A 20,880-nucleotide genomic window follows, 5' to 3' on the forward strand; every position below is an offset into this window, starting at 1 on the left:
GTAAGCTAGAGTAATTGGTCTTGCGTGTGAGAAAGTAGCCAATCCCTGGGTTTTACATGTGTATTCAAACGCAACACATTTACAAGACCTTCTTTATTCTGTAGGCCTTTGTGTTGAAATCTGCCTGTTTGCTTGTATCCCTTGACTGCTGTTACTGCTTATTATCGACTCTCAATGTGCAGTCTCTGGGTCCAGCTCATGGGAAGATTTGGAAAACTGGAACTCTACGGTTTCTGTCATCAACTTTCTAGGATAGCAGTTTTTCCCTCAGTCACCAAGCCACCTTTTCCACAGTGCTGTACCACAGCGAGAGACGTACTGGCTCTCTCCATCACACCTTCTCGATGATGGGAATTCTCCGGTAGTCAGATTGTACAGAGTCGTGCTTCTCAGAACTGAAAGGATATGTATACTATGCTAATAATGTAAGTGAATGTGCTCAGCGGTGTAGCCTGATTCAAGTACGCAAAGGGTGCTATTGCTTAATGTAAACCAGCAGCAATGCCTGTAATGGAATGACCTATTTTTGCTTTGTGCTTGTGTTTTCTTTTCAGACAGCTGAAGATAGTGACAGGTGAATGGTTCTTTGAAGAGAGAGCCAAGCGCTTCAAACAAGTCAACATTCTGGGCAGTGATGTTGTCAGACAGTCCATCTTAAGAAAGGCCCCAGGTAACAAACATTGTTGAAACATTAAGTAACAGTTAAATATGAGATGTGGGGACCATTCCCATGCTTAGCATAAATGAAAGAGGGGAAGGTTTACTAACAAGTCATGCAACGCAGCAAGACAACTTGCTGCGTTGCATGACAGGGAGAGGGCAGGAATGCGCGATTTTTAGCAAGACATGGCGCATTCATGCTCTCTCACTGCACTGGCGCACATAGTGCAGCCTAAATCCAATGCAGGCGCCCTGTGCCATGGTGTAAGGGGCTTGCGTTACAGCCAGGATTGGTTTTGTGCTGGAAGGGACACCTTCCTGCACAAAAACAAAGCCTCTGAGGCTTTACCTCTTTCTACATGTGCTGTAGAAATAAGAAAAATGTGGAGAAATAAACATACTTCTCTTCATTACACCTCAACTGGGAAGGCATAGCATTATGACGCACTCCCATGCTTACTAGTCTTAGTAAATCAGGGAATGCACCAAAATCCATGAGTAGATGCGTGAAAGCACCTATGCTCCACCCAAGGAATGCCTTTCCAGGGCAGAGTAACTCAAGGCTTTATAAATCTGAGCCTGAATGTCTAAAATGCGTTTTATTTACTGGTGGTTTACATTAGTATTGAAATTGTGTGAAAGATCACATATATAAACAAATTTATATTTTCATCTCATCACGTACATGGAAGCCAATGGTGAGCAATGATTCAGTAAACAGTAAATTACATTGCACTGCAATCCTGTATGCACTAGTAAGGATAATATTGGTCTGACTCATAAAGCTTTTACAAACATAGGTGTGCAGTTGTTAGATCTCAATCTTGACTCAAAATGTCAGGACTGCCAGAAATATACTTTCAGAAAGTGCACCCACGAATACTTAAATTCCACCAGAACGGCAAAAATACTTTTCTCAAATCTTTTTATTGATTTTTTCAGTAAGAAGGTACAATACAAAAGAGAGCACTGGTAAATACCCAGACATCATGTAAATGGACAATTTAAAGCCTATCGCCCCCTCCCACCCCAACACCATTCCCTCCTCAATGCAATCCTCAGCATTTTTCAATAGTTATGCTGTGGCTGTCTGCTCACTTAAAGCGACGGCGTCGGGAACTCCATGTGAATTACCTCTATATCCATTCCACTGTCCCCAAATTTTAACCCATTTCCGGGGAAACCACAGGATGGCAAAATTTGGGGCAGAATATAGTCACTTCTGAAGGAAACACTCTTCAAAAGTAGGTAATGACACCCAAACGTGTAGGAAATTGAGTTATCAATTGTGCAGCATGTGAGACCTGTGCAAGTAATAGGTCCACAGTTTCCCCTTACTCAGAACCAAGCACCCCATTGTAGCACTTAACTACCTCAGGGTAGTGAAGTAGAGCAGTTCAAGACCTACTAAGGACAGGCGGAGTGGTCTAGTAATCACCATTTGCTGGCAATAATAAGATTCAATAAATGATTGTCTATTCAGTACTTTATCTTTGGAAAAAGGAAAAGTACATTTATTACACAAACACTACTAAATACACATTAATTTACATATATATCCACAAGGCAGATGAAAAATAAGCCAGATGGCATTCTGAAATCACATTTGACCCCTAAAGGGCCATGACCACTAAAATCACAGTATCCCTCCATACCACATGGCAATTTAGGGGGTAAATCTTGCAATGATGAAGGTAATGTCTTTCCTCAGTTCTTAAATAAGACCAGTAGATTGATTGAAAACAATCAAATGCCGGGGGGTCCCTATTTTTAATAACTTGATCAACAATTATTGTCGATGGTTAACAAGGCATTGAAATTATCATAACATGTGTCTGTTTTTTTTTATCCATATTCAGGTAACACAAAATGCAGCAATAGAACCAGTCCCTAGAGAGCACTGCACTCTGTGTTTCCGTTATACACTTTCAAGCAATATAAAAGGCAGTCATAGGACCAGCCCCTAAAGAGCATTACACTCCCAGCTGTAAAGTAAAAGCTCAGGCCATCTGCATGCATAATCGTCACTCAATCAAATTCTTTATTCAGCATGAATACTGGTACCATAAAAGATAGTAAAATATATCACAAATAAATATAACATTTAAAAACAATAAAGAATAAAATATTTCTAAAAATATGTGTTACAATACAGTGCTTTTCCTAAGATGTATAGTCTTTGGAGTGCTTAAAAAGTGATAAAAAATCCTGGAGGGGTCATGGATTCCTTGATCCTGCAAACGTAGGGTCAGTTGTTTTAACGGTCACATCTAGGGGGTCTGCTGCAACTCCTGCAGCCCCTGCAACACTTCTTTTCTTTGTTGGTGGTGCCCCTGCCATCCAGGGGCCACAACAAGGCAAGAATAATATGTAAATGATCCTCTGATGAGGCATTACAGGGCTCTCCAGCTCAGGGCCGGCTTTAGCACTGGTGGCGCCGTGTGCGACAATGTTTGTTGGCTCCTTCCCCCTCTCTGCCACGAATTTCCTCACTATCACCCTTTGACAGTGCCCATAAGTCTCCATAACCACTGTCTCTTAGATTAATTTAGTTTTATGCCACCACTCATACCAGTTTGAGATGTTAGAACACTTTACATCACACATGCATTGCACAGAGACAATAATACATGTGTAAATCAGTGGATAGGAAATGTTACATAAGACAGAGGCCTACAAGGAGTTGGAGTCACATTGCATCCATACTGGCAGGCCGTATAGTTTAAGAGTTCTTGGCCTGGAAAAGCACAAATTCAGAATTTAAAATGTAACACCATTGTTAGGGGTTTCTTTAATAATAAGAATTGATTTCTACCGAAATGAACCCCTATTGTAATATTAGGACAACGAAAGACTGGGCAAAAAATATATAGCTCTAATATGTTCCTTGCAGTTTGCATGCAGCTCTTTGATGGTTGCTAATAGCTCACTGCTCTATATCAGGATTTTAACTTATAAACTGCAAGTAACAAAAGGATCTCTGATGAAAGCAGTAACCCATTGACATATTTATAATATATGCACTTTGTGATGTGAAAGGCACACGTTCTTCGCACCAGGCATATTAACCCTCTGTGCTATGATGAGTCAAAACTTTCACTAGACAAAGCTCCGGTCTCTCTACAGGAAGAACATTAATCACCGGAGTGGACATTTTTATTGATGGCTGAATATTGCTGGGACAATGTACGCGGCATCAGGTCTTTTAAAACGATGAACACTGCGCCCCCATCCCAAGTTAGCGCCCGGTGCGATCACACCGATCGCACCGTCCTAGAGCCGGCCCTGCTCCAGCTGGATGGGTAGTGAATATTTTATGAGCGGCTCTCCAGCTGTTCGGGAGAGCCGCTTTCCTTTTTATCTTTTGTTTTCCTTTTGAGTTTTCTTAAGAACAGGGGTCTCCCATCCCACCCGGAACACCCGAGACATGGCTCCCACGTTGGGGGCAGAAATGTAATTAACTTGGACCAGCAGGATGACAAAAGGCCTGGCCTTTGACCCTGTGCTGACGCAGAGAAATATGACAATGGTGGATGACCCATAGGACCCAAGTACATGTATGATCGTGGGACCTGTGTATATGATGTGGGTGCACACTTTTCACACCAGTTTCATACCTTGTGGGACTTTATAGGCCTAAGGGAAGTGAAACTGCCCTCTACGGAGGATTTTTCCCTATGTGCATAACACAATTTCACTACAGACAAAACAGAATATCATACTGACTTTAGCTACGGATGTCCTCCAACAATATAAGACCTAACCCAGGTCAATATCTAACTATGCAGAGTGCCCTCTGCACCGTTACCGGTCTGCCCGTGACAGTAGTCTTACACGAGCATCCCGCACACATGTGCACACTCATTTGCACTTGTATAGCCAGCCAAGAGCCCCTCACTATTGCTGCATCACAGCAGCCTTATTTTGAAAGGCGGACAGTGTCGGTAAATACGTGTGGTTCATTTACCATGTGATTACCATGGGAGAGGCACATGGAGTGAGACTCACCCACAGTAAAAGTCCCAAAATCAGGTGTTCAGAAAGAATAAATCTAGGCATACTAAATGGGCAGAACACAAATTCCAAAAACCATATATGTTTTCAGGGCACCATTTGAACCAGTGCTTGCAGGTGGGACTGATACTCCACAGTTGTGGCGGTGTCACCACAATAAGAAACTGCAGTGTGGAGATCCCGCCACGAGTGTAGAGGCTCTTTGTTAATTGGGTCCTGTATGTTTTTGAGTATTTACATGCCTGTTGCTGACAGTTCCCTACCATGGATATGCATGTAAATTTGCCCTTTCAAAGTCATGAGTAAGTGTATTGTCATAGTGGGCATGGGTAGAGAACACCCTGTGCGTAAAGAAGTTGTTGGGAAAGTAGTTACTTTACTAGCGCAATATTTTCCCTGTTGATAAAAAAAGTTATATGAGTAAAGCAACTCTGTGTCATATTTCCCACTTTAGAATTTTCTACCACATGAAAGACCTATCAGTACATTCCGCTCGAGGATTTCTCTAGAAAATCTATGACTGTGGTAAAAAAAAAATTTCAAGCACTTTTTCTGTGCTTGAGTAAGCCACTCATTATGCAAAAACAACAATTGATGGACAGAATGCAGAACAATGTCATACATTCACCCCAGTACAGAGATCTGGGCCTAAATCCATCTTTTTTTTACTCACCATGCCATTCCAGTTTGAACCCAGCCATATGCAAATCAGTCTTGACCCTGTGCCTCATGGGAACAGTCCAGCCCGAACTGCCAAGCCAGGTCCTCCCTGGACTGGAAACAAGCATCCTAGGACCGGTTTCGGGGTTTCACCCCACTTCAGCCAGGATAGCTTGATCCCAGTGTCATGGAGAGCACGGGACTCACGTCTGAGCATACCCATCCCACTCAGGGTGACAAATGCAAAAACAACAATTGATGGACAGAATGCAGAACAATGTCATACATTCACCCCAGTACAGAGATCTGGGCCTAAATCCATTGTTTTTTTGCTCTCCATGCCATTCCAGTTTGAACCCAGCCATATGCAAATCAGTCTTGACCCTGTACCTCATGGGAACAGTCCAGCCCGAACTGCCAAGCCAGGTCCTCCCTGGACTGGAAACAAGCATCCTAGGACCGGTTTCGGGGTTTCACCCCTCTTGAGCCAGGATAGCTTGATCCCAGTGGCATGGAGAGCACGGGACTCACGTCTGAGCATACCCGTCCCACTCGGGGTGACAAATGCAAAAACAACAATTGATGGACAGAATGCAGAACAATGTCATACATTCACCCCAGTAAAGAGATCTGGGCCTAAATCCATCATTTTTTTGCTCACCATGCCATTCCAGTTTGAACCCAGCCATATGCAAATCAGTCTTGACCCTGTGCCTCATGGGAATAGTCCAGCCCGAACTGGGTGTGAGTGTTTGATTGGTTCTGATGCTCCGTCCATCACCACCCCCTTTTGTACCGCTTTGTTCGCCATAAGTTGGCAGGGTATGCTCAGACGTGAGTCCCTTGCTCACTTTGCCACTGGATTCAAGCAAGCCTGGCTGAAGACGGCTGAAATGCCTGAAACCGGTCCTAGGAAGCTTGTTTCCGGTGCAGGGAAGGCATGGCTTGGCAGTTCGGGCTGGACTGTTCCCATGAGGCACAGGGTCAGACTGATTTGCATATGGCCATGTCTGAACTGGGGTGGCAAAGTGGGCTAAAGAACGGTGATGGATCATACCCAGATCTGTTGACTGGGTGTGAGTGTTTGATTGGTTCTGATGCTCCGTCCATCACCACCCCCTTTTGTACTGCTTTGTTCGCCATAAGTTGGCAGGGTATGCTCAGACGTGAGTCCCTTGCTCATTTTGCCACTGGATTCAAGCAAGCCTGGCTGAAGACAGCTGAAATGCCAGAAACCAGTCCTAGGAAGCTTGTTTCCAGTCCAGGGAAGGCATGGCTTGGCAGTTCGGGCTGGACTGTTCCCATGAGGCACAGGGTCAGACTGATTTGCATATGGCCATGTCTGAACTGGGGTGGCAAAGTGGGCTAAAGAACGGTGATGGATCATAACCAGATCTGTTGACTGAGTGTTTGATTGGTTCTGATGCTCCGTCCATCACCACCCCCTTTTGTACCGCTAAGCCACTCATTAGCCTGGAGGAAGACACGCCTGTTCACAAATGATGAATTAGGCGTGAAAAATCAGGTGTAATTCACACTGAAATAAGAAGATTAACTCATAAAAAAGCTTTACAATTGTGCCCATTATGTTGTCCCATACATCCCTTTATAGTCATCTGAGTCCCTCCCATGCTGACCTCTATTTAAGTGTTTTGCATTCTCTTGAATTAAGGCACGCTTACAACTACTGGAAGTGGTAAACATCTCCTGAGCTGCAGCAAAACAGCATTCTCTCAAGAGGAGCTCATTCTGGCACATGAACACTTCTTATATCCTGGTGCAAGGTTCCTTGTGGCTCAGTAGTAACCGAAAGACTAGGTTCAAATCCCCTGGTGAACCAGGGATACCTGCACCCTGTCTAACTGCAGTGGTCTATAAATATCTAATTAGAAGATCTTGCTCAGCTTTTGAAGAGCATTTAAAAAAGCAATGGGAACTTTGATGCTGCATGCAATGGGGCGGGTTCACTGCCCGTGGGGGCTGGGTCAGATTTGTGGTTAAAAAAACTAACTATTCTGTACATTGTTTTGTCTTTCGCCTTCAGGTGGCTTTATTTAAAACAACGTGCAGATTGAAATGTGAAATAAATAAAAACAAGTTGTTAATCAGTGGGAAATGCACTGTAGTACATTACAAAACCTCTGTTAGTTAATACACCGCAGAGGGGTGTGTGTAAACAGAGAGCTACAAAATTAGATCTTGATTGGTGCAGTGGAGAATAGTGATGTGTATTTTTAGTGCTACAAAGTCCTAGCCTGTGACAGAAAGCACTGTGAATATGTAAGTCATTATTTTAAACTTGCATTCCCACAGTATGAGATAGACTGATACAAAATGCACAAAACATTTTAAGACCAATTGGGACTTCCAAAATATAGTTTTTAGCAATACCCAGACTGTACGTAATGTCATTTTTGTTTTATATAACTGTCCCTTAAAAGCACGCACTTCAAAGCTCAGCTGATAATTCTCTTGCACTATCTTTCAAAAAGAATAAATCTTTGTCATTACAAAGCTGAAAATGATTTCATTAATTAAAGAAAGCACCGGCTCCCAAGCACCTTTTACATTTGCAGATTGACCAGTTGCGCATAGTTGCATTTCTTTCAGGCAAGCAGGCACCCTGGCAAGATGGCTTGTTTATTGTTTAGCTGTCTGCTTGCCTTTGGTTTCATAGTGCAGGAGGGTCCCTGAAAGACACTTCAGTTAAAGCATTTAAACTACTGGAATTAACTGTCTGGGGACAGTTGTCTTTTCACAAAACGTAGGGAAACAGTTTTTCAAAACCTTTGGGCACATCGTGCCCCACCCCGATCCCGCCCTCTTTGGCCTCTGATCTTACCACTTACATCACCTATTTTAACTATGAGACTGACAAGCAGTAGCATTTCTCTTTTAGCTAAAGTAAAAGATAAATAAAACAAAGCAGGCACTACATGGAAGACAGAAATATATACGACACAGCCAATAGCAACTGGTAACAATACATATGCAGACAGTGCGCTGTCAAAGCAGATATAAAAATCTGAGTTGAAAGAGAATAAACACTAATGTACAGTAGTCCTGGGGGTACACTCTTGTCTAGAGTGCCTCCTTGCTGTCTCTTCTCTCTGCTCTGACAGGAAACTTTCAAAAGGTTCCTACGAATTAAGTAGGACTGTGTATCCAAACAACATAAACATCAGAATATCGGGACTGAGTCCATCCATACCATCTGAGTATGTTGCCCCAATTCCTAGCTAGCTCACTGTGCCCCATCCAGACTCCTAACCATAACAGGGTCCTAGATGGTATCTGCAACCTCAGAACATGACCACTCGAATTCCCCAAGGAAATTGTGTAAACAGATCTACCCTTTCATTGTTACTTAGGCATGAACAGAGGGAGACACAAGACATGTGTGAATTGACTTTTCAAAAATGTATTGAAGCAATTGTATTCTTGTGTAAAAAAATATGAGCTGCAATTATTAGCAGGAGGAAACAAACATTGTTACCAGCATTACAAGAATAGTGAAGAAAATAAACAGTTCAACCATTATGACAATATTGTGTGATTATATGATAATGTTTACATGAAAACACCTACCTAATCCTACCCATACTATCGAGAACATAATGAAAGTACACTCTGCCAGTCCTCTTGGGACAACCAAACTCCCCATATCTGTGTATGATGTATCAGGAAGCCAGCCTGGTGTAAAACAGGCTGCCCCCCTTTGCAGGATATGGATTGGAATCAGCAGGGTTGCGTCTTAGTTACATCATCCAGGATAATCCTTAGAAGTGCTCCTCTGGCACATATAACTCAGAGGTGGTTTATATAATAAAACCACTGTTGCAATCGTACTGTTTCTGAGATGCAGTGCTGATGTGTTTGTTTGCCGTTGCGACTCAGGGCTGTCTCCAGCCGGACAACTAACAATAAGAGTATCGTGCTCAATGTGCTTAGCCTTGGGCGGATTGTAGTAGGCGACTTGATAATGTGCCTACTAAGAAATGCACTGTTTTCAGAACCATTTCAAAGTACGCTATCAGGCCCTGTTGAACTCCACAACTAAACCAAACACCCTGAAGTCTGCCGCCAAGCTTGGGAACTGGAAATGAAGGATCAATATGACAAAAAATTGTTTTAAGTAAACCATTGCTGGCTCTGCCATCCTCCATTCTACACTTGCAGCTCACATAACATTCACAATAAATGCACCTTTAAATCAGTGCTTTGTAATTATCACCAGCACCTGAGACAGAACAGGCACCTCTTCCTGACTTCCCAGATCCAGGAAAGTGCCAACTCCACTAAGGACATTTTCACCATTACAAAGGAATTAACCACTCCCTCTATCTCTTCCTTCTTCATTACTCCATCCCAGGACCTCTGCTATGACCTTTCTAGTTACTTCTATGGTAAGATAAAGCAGATATATCTTACTTTCTCACTACAAACTGCTCTAGACTCCATGGACTTCATTAGTATGCCCTCCTTGACAGCTTTGAGGGCAGCCTTGGCCAGCGCGACTCTGCTTATGATGGAAGAGGTCACAAAGACCATGAGTTGAGTTGCACCTGGATCCCTTGTTGAACCATCTGTGCACTATATCTTTTTTCTAAGTCATGAACTCATTGACAATGCACTCATCACCCTTTTTAAAACTCTTGCTGGTGAATACTGTTTGCTCGATTGAATAAATACACTGCAATCCTTCTTCGATTCTATGACCTTGTCCACCTACAGACCTATCTCGCTTCTTCCATACTCAGTTAGAGTCCTGGAAAAACTTGTCAACCAGCAACTCACCAGCTACCTCGAGTCTCAACTTCTGCTTGATCCCTCACAATCTGACTCTAGAGGAGGCACTCTTGCAGAGTGGTGGAGAACAGGGGCAGGGCCTCTGATGACTCTCAGCAATCCCACTGTGTGAGACTTACTGGAGATAATAAGAGGGGTAGTTGGCTCCCAAGGACCCTCGGGAGTCAAGGGGAGTTCATCCCCAACCAGTAGTGCGCTAGGAGGCGCATTTGCAGAGTGGCGGTGAAAGGGGGCAGGGCCTCCTGTGACTTGCTGGGTGGCTTTTTTAAAATGTTCTTTGTATTAGGGAAGGACCCCCACTCCTGGGCCAATTTTGGCACAGGATACCCCATCCCTCGGGCCCAGCCTCTACAATGGATGTCGTGCTCCCACCCAGGGCACCCAATCACATCTATTGGGGTCTGCCGGGGGAGCCTCAAGGCCCCCATGATCCTTGGTGGCTGCCTGCCTCCTGCGGGAGCCAGCATTGCTTTCACACAGAGAGAGCTACTGGAAAGTCATCTCCCTCTGTGTTAAAGCATTTATGCTCCCTATCCAGCAAGCGAGAGCATTTCTCCCTTTCTCCTCCATGTGTCGTCCTCCATCTCTCCTTCTCCCCATTATTAGATTTACATAGTATTTGTCCTTCATATCTTTTCTCGGATCCTCAAACATCCCATTTCTTTCTTTGCATTCTCTGTCTTCCCTATCTTCTCTCTAATTTTCTTTTTCTGTAATCTGACCTTACTACCCCCTTCAAATTATTTCCTCCCATCTTAGCTTTTCTTTCATGCTCTCTAGCTTAACTTCTTCATCCCTTCTCGCTATCATTTTCTCCACATCCCCTGCCTTCCTCCGTTTTATAACTATAACCTTTACATCTTCTCTACTGCCTTCCTCGGTTCTTCATACTTTTCTCTCTCCTCTTTTTATCCCCTCTTTTAGGTTCCTGCTATTACTTCTCTTCTATCAACCATCCTCCCTGGTCCCTTCTCTTTGTACTCTACTCTATTGTTTTGTTACTGTTGTGGCTTTCTGTAGAACCACTTGCTTTTTTTTCTCCACCTCTACTCTGCCTCGACAAGTCACCTGTGTATCTCAGATTTCTCCGGCTTCCAATAGAACATTCTGTTCTGTGTCTTCTGCACTCTTCTATTTCAGACTTATCCTTTGCTCTACTACACCATTCGCCCAACAGCCACCCACTCCTCAGGAAAGAGTGAACATAGACTCAGGCCCAGCTGAGGCCAGGCACTTACAAAATCAAAAACTTGAGCTGGCTGCCTGTTAAAAAACTACAACCGGTGTAAAGCATTCTGGGCACATCAAATCCGTGGGACCCAGTGCCATTGCACTGGCTGCATCGTTGATAGCTGGTCCCCTGATGCTCTTACTGCAGTGGATCCTGCATTAAGCATCAGCAGTAATTTTCACTGCGGCAGTCAACAATCAAAGAGGATTTTACTGCTGGTTGGCAATTGCTTTCTCAATATCTGTGAGTATTCAACTCAGATGGCAGCTGTAAATTACCATTGTGATATTACTATCACCTTTTTCCATAATGAAACGTTCTAAGATATTCCTGCATCTGAGCAGAGTCTCACAGATTTATGAGACTTGCTTCTGCCAAGCCTTTCAATCACTTAAGAACCTTCCCAAGATAACCCCTGCTCACCTCCTTGGTAGCTTGGCACGAGCAGTCATGCTTATCTCAGTGGAAATGTGCAAATTATTTGTACATAACACACACAGTAACACAGTGAAAACACTACAAATGGACACCAGACCAGTTTAGAAAAATTAAATATCTTTCTCTAAATCAAACAAGACCAAAACTACAAAAATCAAACATACACAACTCAAAATATGACTTTTAAAAGGTTTTAGCAATTCTGTCCATAGGAAACTATGGATGCAGTGATTTTACACAAAGTACCTTCAAATGCACCAAAATTCACAAGGCAAAACAGCTGAATAGGAGGGAAGCATCGGAAAACACAGCAATGCGTCAGTTACTGAGTTCTTGGGGAGGTAATGCGTCAGTTCTGCTGCACATAGGAGAAGTGTTGCGTCGAATCTGGACTGTAGGGGAAGTGAGGTGTCAATTTCAAGACAGTTCTGATCTGCAGGCACAGTGTCGGAAAAACTTGCCGCAAAGATGCGATGAGTGGAAATCCGGACGTGGTGGAGGCCAATGTAGAGCGGCAAACAAGTACTGCGTTGATTTTTTTCAGCCAGAGTTCAATGATCCGTCTATTCTTTCAGCTGCACAGCAGGGCCTGCATCGGAGTCAGTGCGGTGGTCTCGGACTTCAGACACTGGTATAGTGAACTCGGGCAGCGGTGATTTTCTTTGGCCACAAGCAGGCGCTGTAATGATTTCTTCGGCATCACAGCAGCAGTGCATTGAAATTCTTCCCGCACAGCAGTGATGTGTCGGAAAAACAGCCGCTGGAAGAGCGATGCGTCTATTTTGAGGGTTTCTTGATGCCTTTGCAGCAGGAACAACCTCCAAGGACCCAGAACTGGAATTGGCACCACAAGGCAAGTCAGACCTCCCAGCTGTGAAGTTTAAGAATGCTGCAGGTAAAGTCTTTGTGTCCCTGAGCCTTCTTAACAGGAGGCAAGCTCTACATCAAGACCATGGAGAAAGATCTTGTTATGTAGGCTATAGAAAAGTAAAAGTCAAGTCCTTTCTACTACCCACAGACAGAAGCAGCAACTGCAGGCCAACCCAGCAAAGCAACACACAGCAAAGGGGCAGTACTCCTCCTGACAGGTCTTCAACTCTTCTTCTTGGCAAGGTCTTAGTCCAGAAGTGTTCTAAAAGTCCGGGGTTTTAGGTCCAATACTTATACCCCTTTTGGCCTTTGAAGTTGGCATACTTCAAAAGAAAGTCTTTGTTGTTTACAAGTTCTTGCCTTGCCCAGCCATGGCTCCAGGTATACTCCAGGGGAATGGAGACAGCATTGTGAGAGGACAGGCACATCCCTTTTCAGGATTCAATAGTATCTCCAATCTAGCTCAGGAAGACCCATCAACCTGCTAATGGCTCATCAGGATACTTCTCAGCTCCCTTTGTGTGACTGTCTAGAGTGAATGCACAAACAGCCCATGTTAGTCTAACCCAGACGTCGATTCCACAGGCAGGCAGAGGCACAGGTTGGTTAAACAAGAAAATGCCCACTTTCTAAAAGTGGCATTTTCAAACACACAATTTAAAAATCAACTTCACTAAACAATGTATTTTTAAATTGTGAGTTCAGGGATCCCAAACTCCAAACCTCTCTCTCTCTTTCTAATTGAAAGATACACTTATAAAAGGTTACACAACAGCTCCAATGATAACCTATGGGAGAGATAGCCTTTCAATACCAAAACACAAAACTGGCAGTATTCCTCTATCAGGACATGTGGAACATACCAGCATATGTCCTACGTTTCACATACACTGCACCCTGCCCATGGGGGTAAATTGGGCCTATTTTAGGGGTGCCTTACATGTAGAAACAGGTACGGTTAGGGCCTGGCAAGTGAGTGCACTTGCCAGGTTGACATGGCAGTTTATAGGTGCACTCACAGGCACTGCACTGGCAGCCCTGAGACAAGTTTACAGGTCTAATCATGTGAATGGCACAACCAGTGCTGCAGACTCACTAGTAGAAGACACACAATTGATGGACGGAATGCAGAACAAATCAAAACATTCACCCCCAGTCAAGACATCTGGGTTAAATCCATCATTCTTTTGCTCACCATGCCCACTAGTAGCATTTGATATACAGGCCCTAGGCACACACAGCGCAATTAACGAGGAACTTACCAGTAAATCAAATATGGCAATTATGGATAACCAATCAGAGTAATAATTTACACATTTGGCACTTGCACTTTAGCACTGATCAGCAGTGGTAAAGTTCCCAGAGTACCTAAACTAGCAAAACCCATGTCCAGCACACAGTCAAAAATACAGGAGATGGAGGCAAAAAGACAGTGCAAACCACGCCAAAGATGCCACATCTGCAAAAAGAACTATTGATGGATAGAATGCGGAACAATGTCATACATTCATCCCAGTACAGAGATCTGGGCCTAAATCCATCGTTTTTTTTGCTCACCATGCCATTCCAGTTTGGACCCAGCCACATCTAACACATTGTTTATTTGACTTGTCCCTGATCGATCCTCTGTATGGCTGAGGGTTAGAGTCAACATTGTCCTCCTCCCTTCATTTTTTGGGGCTACTCCCATGCAAGGGAACATGGGGGTTTCAACCATGAATAAACAAGTTCCTTATATTGCTGATCTGCAGACCACCTGGCAAACAGATGCCACAGTTTCGTCTCAGCCGGGAAGCAGAGCCAGTGCCATGTTAAGACAACTAGACATAACTGCCTTGATGCCTACCAAAAGACACCACAATAGGGTACCAGAATATGACATTTAAGTATTTGTGACCTGAGCTCTAAATATCCTTGCTGCAGGGCTGGAGGTTTCTGGTCAATGAGTTATCACTCTCCACTGGATTCAGCTCTTGTTCGTTAAATGGTTAGGTTAACTTTCTTTTACCCATTTTTGGTATGTTCTGAATTGAAGCCCCCTTATGTCAGCATATGTTAAGATTATGTATTGCAGTCATCATGGTGTTACAGCACCAGTTGGAACAGGGCTATTTTTAATATATCTGTACTTGAATCTAGAGCTAAACTCTGTGGGCCTGATTCACAAAGACCAAAAGCCTAACTTTACTACTTCTTGGTATCTTCAAAGGTATGTTATTACGAGTAAAGTTTTACTTTTGGTCTAAGCTAGACTTTTGGCCTAACTTTACCTTGTGAATACTGAAAAGCTGTAAAGGTAGACTTTTGATCTAGGTTTGAATTTTTGTCTAACTTTACCTTGATGAATAACTGAAAAGTAGTAAAGTTAGACTTTTGGTCTAAGTTAGACTTTTAGTCTAACTTTACCTTTGTGTATCTGGTGCTGTATATGTACGGTTCTGAATCCAAAGTAAATAAACAACTTGTCAGTCTCATGTAGAGGTAACTTGGTCATAGTCCACATAAGAGTCATTAAAATAAAGTCACCTTAAACTACAACTGCAGACCAATTACACATTCTTGCAAAACTGTCAGATCATCATGTGGCCCTTATTGAAAACCTGGAGCAAAATGCATTCCATAACTAGCAGACTTTGGAGACTCCTTGCTACTAGACTTTACAAAGGAAGAACTAGATGTCTGCAAGAATAACTGTAACTGCAACAAATGATGGACGGAATGCTGAATGATTCAAACATTCTCCCCCAGTCAAGAGATCTGTTTTAGTTCCATCGTACTTTTGCCGTATTCTCCATGCCACTGGAGTCAAGCTATCCTGGCTGATGAGGGCTGAAAGCCTGAAACCGGTTCTAGGATGCTTGTTTCCAGTCCACTGAGGACCTGGCTTGGCAGTTCATGCTGGACTGTTCCCATTGGGCGCAGGGTCAAGACTGATTTGCATATGGCTGGGTCTAAACTAGAATGGCATGGTGAGCAAAAAAATATGGATTTATGCCCAGATCTCTGTACTGGGGTGAATGTATGACATTGTTCTGCATTCTGCCCATCAATTGTTCTTTTTGCATTTGTCACCCTGAGTGGGACGGGTATGCCCAGACGTGGGTCCCGTGCTCTCCATGCCACTGGAGTCAAGCTAACCTGGCTGATGAGGGCTGAAAGCTCGAAACTGGTCCTAAGATGCTTGTTTCCAGTCCAGGGAGGACATTGCCTGGCAGTTCGCATTGGACTGTTCCCATTGGGCACAGGGTCAAGACTGATTTGCAAATGGCTGGGTCCAAACTGGAATGGCATGGTGAGCAAAAAGATGATGGATTTAGGCCCATATCTCTGTACTGGGGTGAATGTATGACATCGTTCTGCATTCTGTCCATCAACTGTTCTTTTTGCATTTGCAAGAATAACTGGATTGATCCTGCCAAGAGGAGCTACTCAATCCCCAAGAAGACAGCACAAGCCCAGCTAACAGAAAGCACCATGGTCAGCACAGTTTGAGAAGCTAAGCACTCCCATGAGTCAAGTGGGCACCACAATCCTGAATCGATAACCATCCTGAATCCAAAACCATAAGTTCCATCATTGTCATTCTTCCAGAGATGTTTGCAATGAAAGTCACAGTACTCTTTTCTTCTGATCTGATCAGTGGCCTGCATCATCACTAGTTGAGGGCGTCCTGGTACATGGTCCCATTTCTCCCATAGTTAGACTGTCTCTCTCAACTGGGCTGTGGTGGCTGGACAACATGTCTTTTACTTTTGAACGAGGATCTTGTGTTCTGTCTGTGGCTTTTCTAGGGAGTAGCTGATGGCATCTGACTGTCCCTGTTCTCCAGACAAAAGCTTTCCAAATACATGCTCTTTTACGTTCCACATGCATTCGCCATAATAATGGCCTTTTGTCCATTAATCTTGCTAGTCAAGTACTTTTATTTAATATTAAGCAACCCGATATTTGCAGATATATTCATATTTACCGATAATTACGTGATTATGCTTGCTTAAGAGCTTGCTTGGTGTAGAAGAGGACAAATTTAGCAAGCGGCTGGCGATAAAAGCCAGAAGTAGTTTGGGGGAAAATTATTTCTACAGTAGCACATTTAGTTGGTGTGAGTAGCAGTTCACTGTGCTATATGTGCGCTTGTTGCATTTAGCACTATTTCCCAGTGCAAAGTGCACCCTGGCATCCAAAATCGATGCAAGCGGAAATTTTGGCACTTAGAAAATAGAGCTAAATGAAGAATTTTCCTTCTCGCATAATTACGTGAAACCTCGCTGAAGTTTGTGGTAATTCTACATAATTAGCTATTCTATTGAGTTATAGCATTACTCCACTCTCCACTAAGGCAGCCAAACAATCACTCCTCCTTTCCTCCTTCACAACATCCATAGGCAGATAGAATTATGGACGGGTACCAGCAAATCCAACTATGCTTTTCACCGGAGAGTTCTGAGTGAGGTCCAATAGACAAGGGCAAATCTAAAGCATAAAATAAAAATCAGAATAAAATTTGAGTAAAAAAATATGAATAAAAATCAGTGCAAAAAGCATTGGTGAAGCTGTTACATCTTCCTACTTTTAGGTCTACGTGTTTGTGAGAAGTATTTGGATACTAGCAGAAAACTCAGGTAGAGGCATCAAAGTACTGGTCAGGCGGCAAGCTGTGTCCAGCACATGATTCTGGTCTACATATTTTTGCTTAACGTATCACTACAGGGGCCACATATCTCAAAAACAATTCCTGGTTAAGCTTCTTAGGCAGTGCCCTTTTAATGGCTACCTCTGCCTTTCTCATCCCTCTTAGAGCACTGAGTTTAGGGGGTTTCCCACCAAAATATTTGTAGCTTCTGAGGATGAGAGGCAGCCTGTTTAAAATGCTTTAATGATTTGATGAGTAATTGTTAAATTCCAGGAGCTAATGATACTGTTATGGACGTCATTTAGGGGTCGCCAGGGGTCGTCGCTGGCTTGTTCCATTCAAACCCTCGCCCTGCCTTTGCGACCCCTGGGCTCAGAGGAGGCAAAATGAGTGCCTGGAACAGAGGCACCCGTTGGGGTTCCACTTTCCTGGTTTTCTTTCAGTTATTTTTATTACACAAATAGTGAATAATGTTATTCACTCTTATTGTACTAAAAATGGAGTATAATTAGCAGGAATATCCCCCTATCCGGGAGCTAAGGTAAGTCAAATATGGTTTTAAATGTATGTTGTATGCGTGCTTGCAGGTACGAGTCTTTATGTGAGAGAGAGTGTGCTGTATGTGCAAGCATGTGTGTGAGTGAAAGTAAAGGTCAAATGGCATGTGATGTCACTCCCGCTAACCCTGGCATTTTGGTGCTTTGTCGCTCATTGCTTCTGTGAGTCAGAATTGTTACTTACGGGGAAGTGGCTCTAGTGACCGGGAGCCAGGCATTATTGTCAATAGTGGTATTTCACTTCCTTTGGAGCTGACCTTTCAGTTGTGGCGGCGCGCGGCCTTGGGAGTTGCCTCGTTCACTTGTCAGCCCCATGAGTTCGTCTTTGCACATCTGTGGCGGGAAATATTGATTTCCTGTTTTTTTCATAGAGCCTGTTCCAAGTAAGGATGGCCGGGGGAAGAATAAAGATCCTGTTCAGGAGACTATTGAAGAAAAATCAGAAGACCCAACTGACGTCACGCCACCCCCCGGAAACGAACATAAAGCAGCTGGCAACGGATCCCGCATGAAAGGGTATGAGATGATCTTTAACTAATCCATTCAAAAGGGCACCGGTATCCTTAACGCGATTTCTTCTTTTATTTCCACATCTGTTTCCAAATTGTCAAGTCTGTCTCTTTCCCTGACGTTACCCTGATCTTTCGGCTTGGTTCTTCTTCTTCTTGCATTTTCCAATCAGATTTCCGTGATATAATGTACAACGTGCTGTACAGATCTCTTGAGTCCAATGTTTATTTATAGTAATGTAAAAGAAGCTATTTACGAAATGGAAACTGCAGCCTGTGCACAACTTCTTGCGTTGTAAACCACCCCCCAAACGCTATTTTTTAACTATCCTGCATGCTACTTCCCACAATTTAGCCCAGTGAGTTACTTCTTGACAGTGAAGAGTGAGAATTCAACTAAAAACGAGTGTTTTTCTACTAAGAAGTAAAAACGTGAGCAATGACAATTTTGAAATAGCAACCCAATTTTTCTCACACTCAGTATCCATCCTGAAGGGATGAGTTTTTCCAAACCGATCCGGGAGACTCCGTAGGATTTGTGCATCAAAAGTAACCAGAAAATGAACACACTTCAAAGGCCACATTTGCATTTCAAATGTTCCTTCGTTATTGTGGTGTTTGTCACACCTGTGGCAAAAGGGGAAATGGGTCTGCTTTGCATCAGAACACACCATATAGCTCTTATTTTATCCATCATAGTATCAGACATTGTAAGTAGTCAATACATTTCAGCGGTGAACACCACTTAAGAGGCTGCTTACAGTACAGTGTGTGAATAAGTTAGGAACCAAGAAGGCAGCGGCAAGAGTTGCACAGACGCATGGAGGTGGCAAGGCCATCAAAAGCATTATGCACCTGCAATATTAGTGAATCTGTCAATGTATTCATTGACATAGTTCAATAGCTATGGTAGGCTCCCAATATTTAAAGGTTTTAGTGAATGACTTGGAATAACATGTCAAGCAGGAATTGTTTTTTATATGGTAGTAAATAGTATTAGTAGGGATACCAAGTGTATCTCTTCCACCCCGCTAGTTCACTCATCATTAGAGAATGCCAGAAAGAATAATATATTTCTGCTATTAAAAGGGGATATGTGTGCCACACTGATGCCAAGCAAAGAAAGTACATTTCCCCTGCATATTTCAAGGTGCAGTAGTCTGCATGAACTGCATGAAACCACGTGGTAGATTCAGCTGTCTCTCCCTCCCATCTGAAAAAAAACTTGTTTTCATCATGCAGGATCTTTAAGCCTGGTCGTGCAGCAAAGAAAGGAGAGGATAGCCGAAGCATTATTGGAGATGCTGACACCCAAAGTGTGCACAGCATGAGGAGCAATAGGTCAATGCCTGGGTAAGTGACATATTTAAAATGTCTTTATGAATTCAACATAAGCAGATTGTCAATGGGTACGTGTCCATTTATTGAATTAAATAAGTGTTTTCCCCAGCTACATATTATTTTACAGATGGCTCTTGGATCTTCTCATTGGATTGTGGAGTGTTGAGTGGACCCATGAAATTACCTAGACTAGACAGACCAGTTTTTCATTTAATTAATACAGAAACATAAGAACAAAATGAGATTTAAAATAAATTAAAAGAGGAGGAGCCTAGCGCGCAACCAAGATGGCCGCGTAGGCACAGGGCTCCCGAGGGGACTCCACAACCTCCCACGTCTATCCTGACTATATCCTGATTCCATCGACAGGCTTCTAAAGGCGAACCTATGCGGAGGTGATAGCCGTTGTCCAAATTCAAATCGGACTTCAGGAACCGGGATAGCATCGATTTCAAGTCGGCGGCCTACTCCTGACCTTGCCCCGGATTTGAGTTGGCACGGTGCCCGGGCAGAAAGTGAACAACAACGGCCTGCAGGACCCGGTCCGGTGCGCACTCCCTACTTTCACTTTCGGTTTCGGGTCTCCTCGCTGAAATTGACGGAGGGACTCTGGATTGTTGGCATACACTGATGGTGGGAAGATTGGGTGTCCTGCCTGGATATTGGACCCTAGTCTGGACCACCTTTTGTGATCGCTGAGGCTCCCTAGATCGGCTCTCCGAGGATTGCTAATCGTGTTGGTGGATGACAACCTTGGCGACCATCAGACAATGGCGGCTAGATTGGACGGAGACAAGCAAAAATCCAAGATGACTAGGCGGGGAGCTCATACCCAAGCTAATAACATGGACCGCTATACCCAGCCAAAAGGATCCCCTGGTGGCCTGCATAAGTCACCGGAGAGATCCAAGGATGGCCTGGGATCGTCTACGGAGTTAACATTGCAGGACGTCATGGGCGCCATCGATGAGATGAAAGCAGCAGTCGGCCAGCAATTCGACACCTTGGCCCATAAATTGGACACGGTTTTGATCGACGTTAAACTTGTCAGAGCGGACCTTGCACAAACGAATGAGAAGGTCAAATCCTTGGGTCTGACAACGTCGAGTCTGGCAACGGACGTGTCTGACCTGCAAACCGAAGTCCGTAATCTGCTGA

General features: G+C 43.6%; 1 protein-coding gene across 2 annotated transcripts in view; it reads left to right on the forward strand.

Annotated features, from left to right (window-relative positions):
• Nucleotides 1-20,880, forward strand: part of SYTL5 (synaptotagmin like 5) — a 725,724-nt gene that overhangs the window by 394,668 nt on the left and 310,176 nt on the right. For both annotated transcript variants that reach the window (XM_085622910.1, XM_085622911.1), the window contains 3 exons: nt 555-670; nt 18,244-18,388; nt 19,624-19,734. In XM_085622910.1, the coding sequence (XP_085479036.1) occupies nt 555-670; nt 18,244-18,388; nt 19,624-19,734 (372 nt within the window). The remainder of the gene's footprint in view (nt 1-554; nt 671-18,243; nt 18,389-19,623; nt 19,735-20,880) is intronic.

Source organism: Triturus cristatus, chromosome 8 (genome assembly GCF_964204655.1).
Source record: "Triturus cristatus chromosome 8, aTriCri1.1, whole genome shotgun sequence".
In the NCBI taxonomy this organism is placed as follows: Eukaryota; Metazoa; Chordata; class Amphibia; order Caudata; family Salamandridae; genus Triturus; species Triturus cristatus.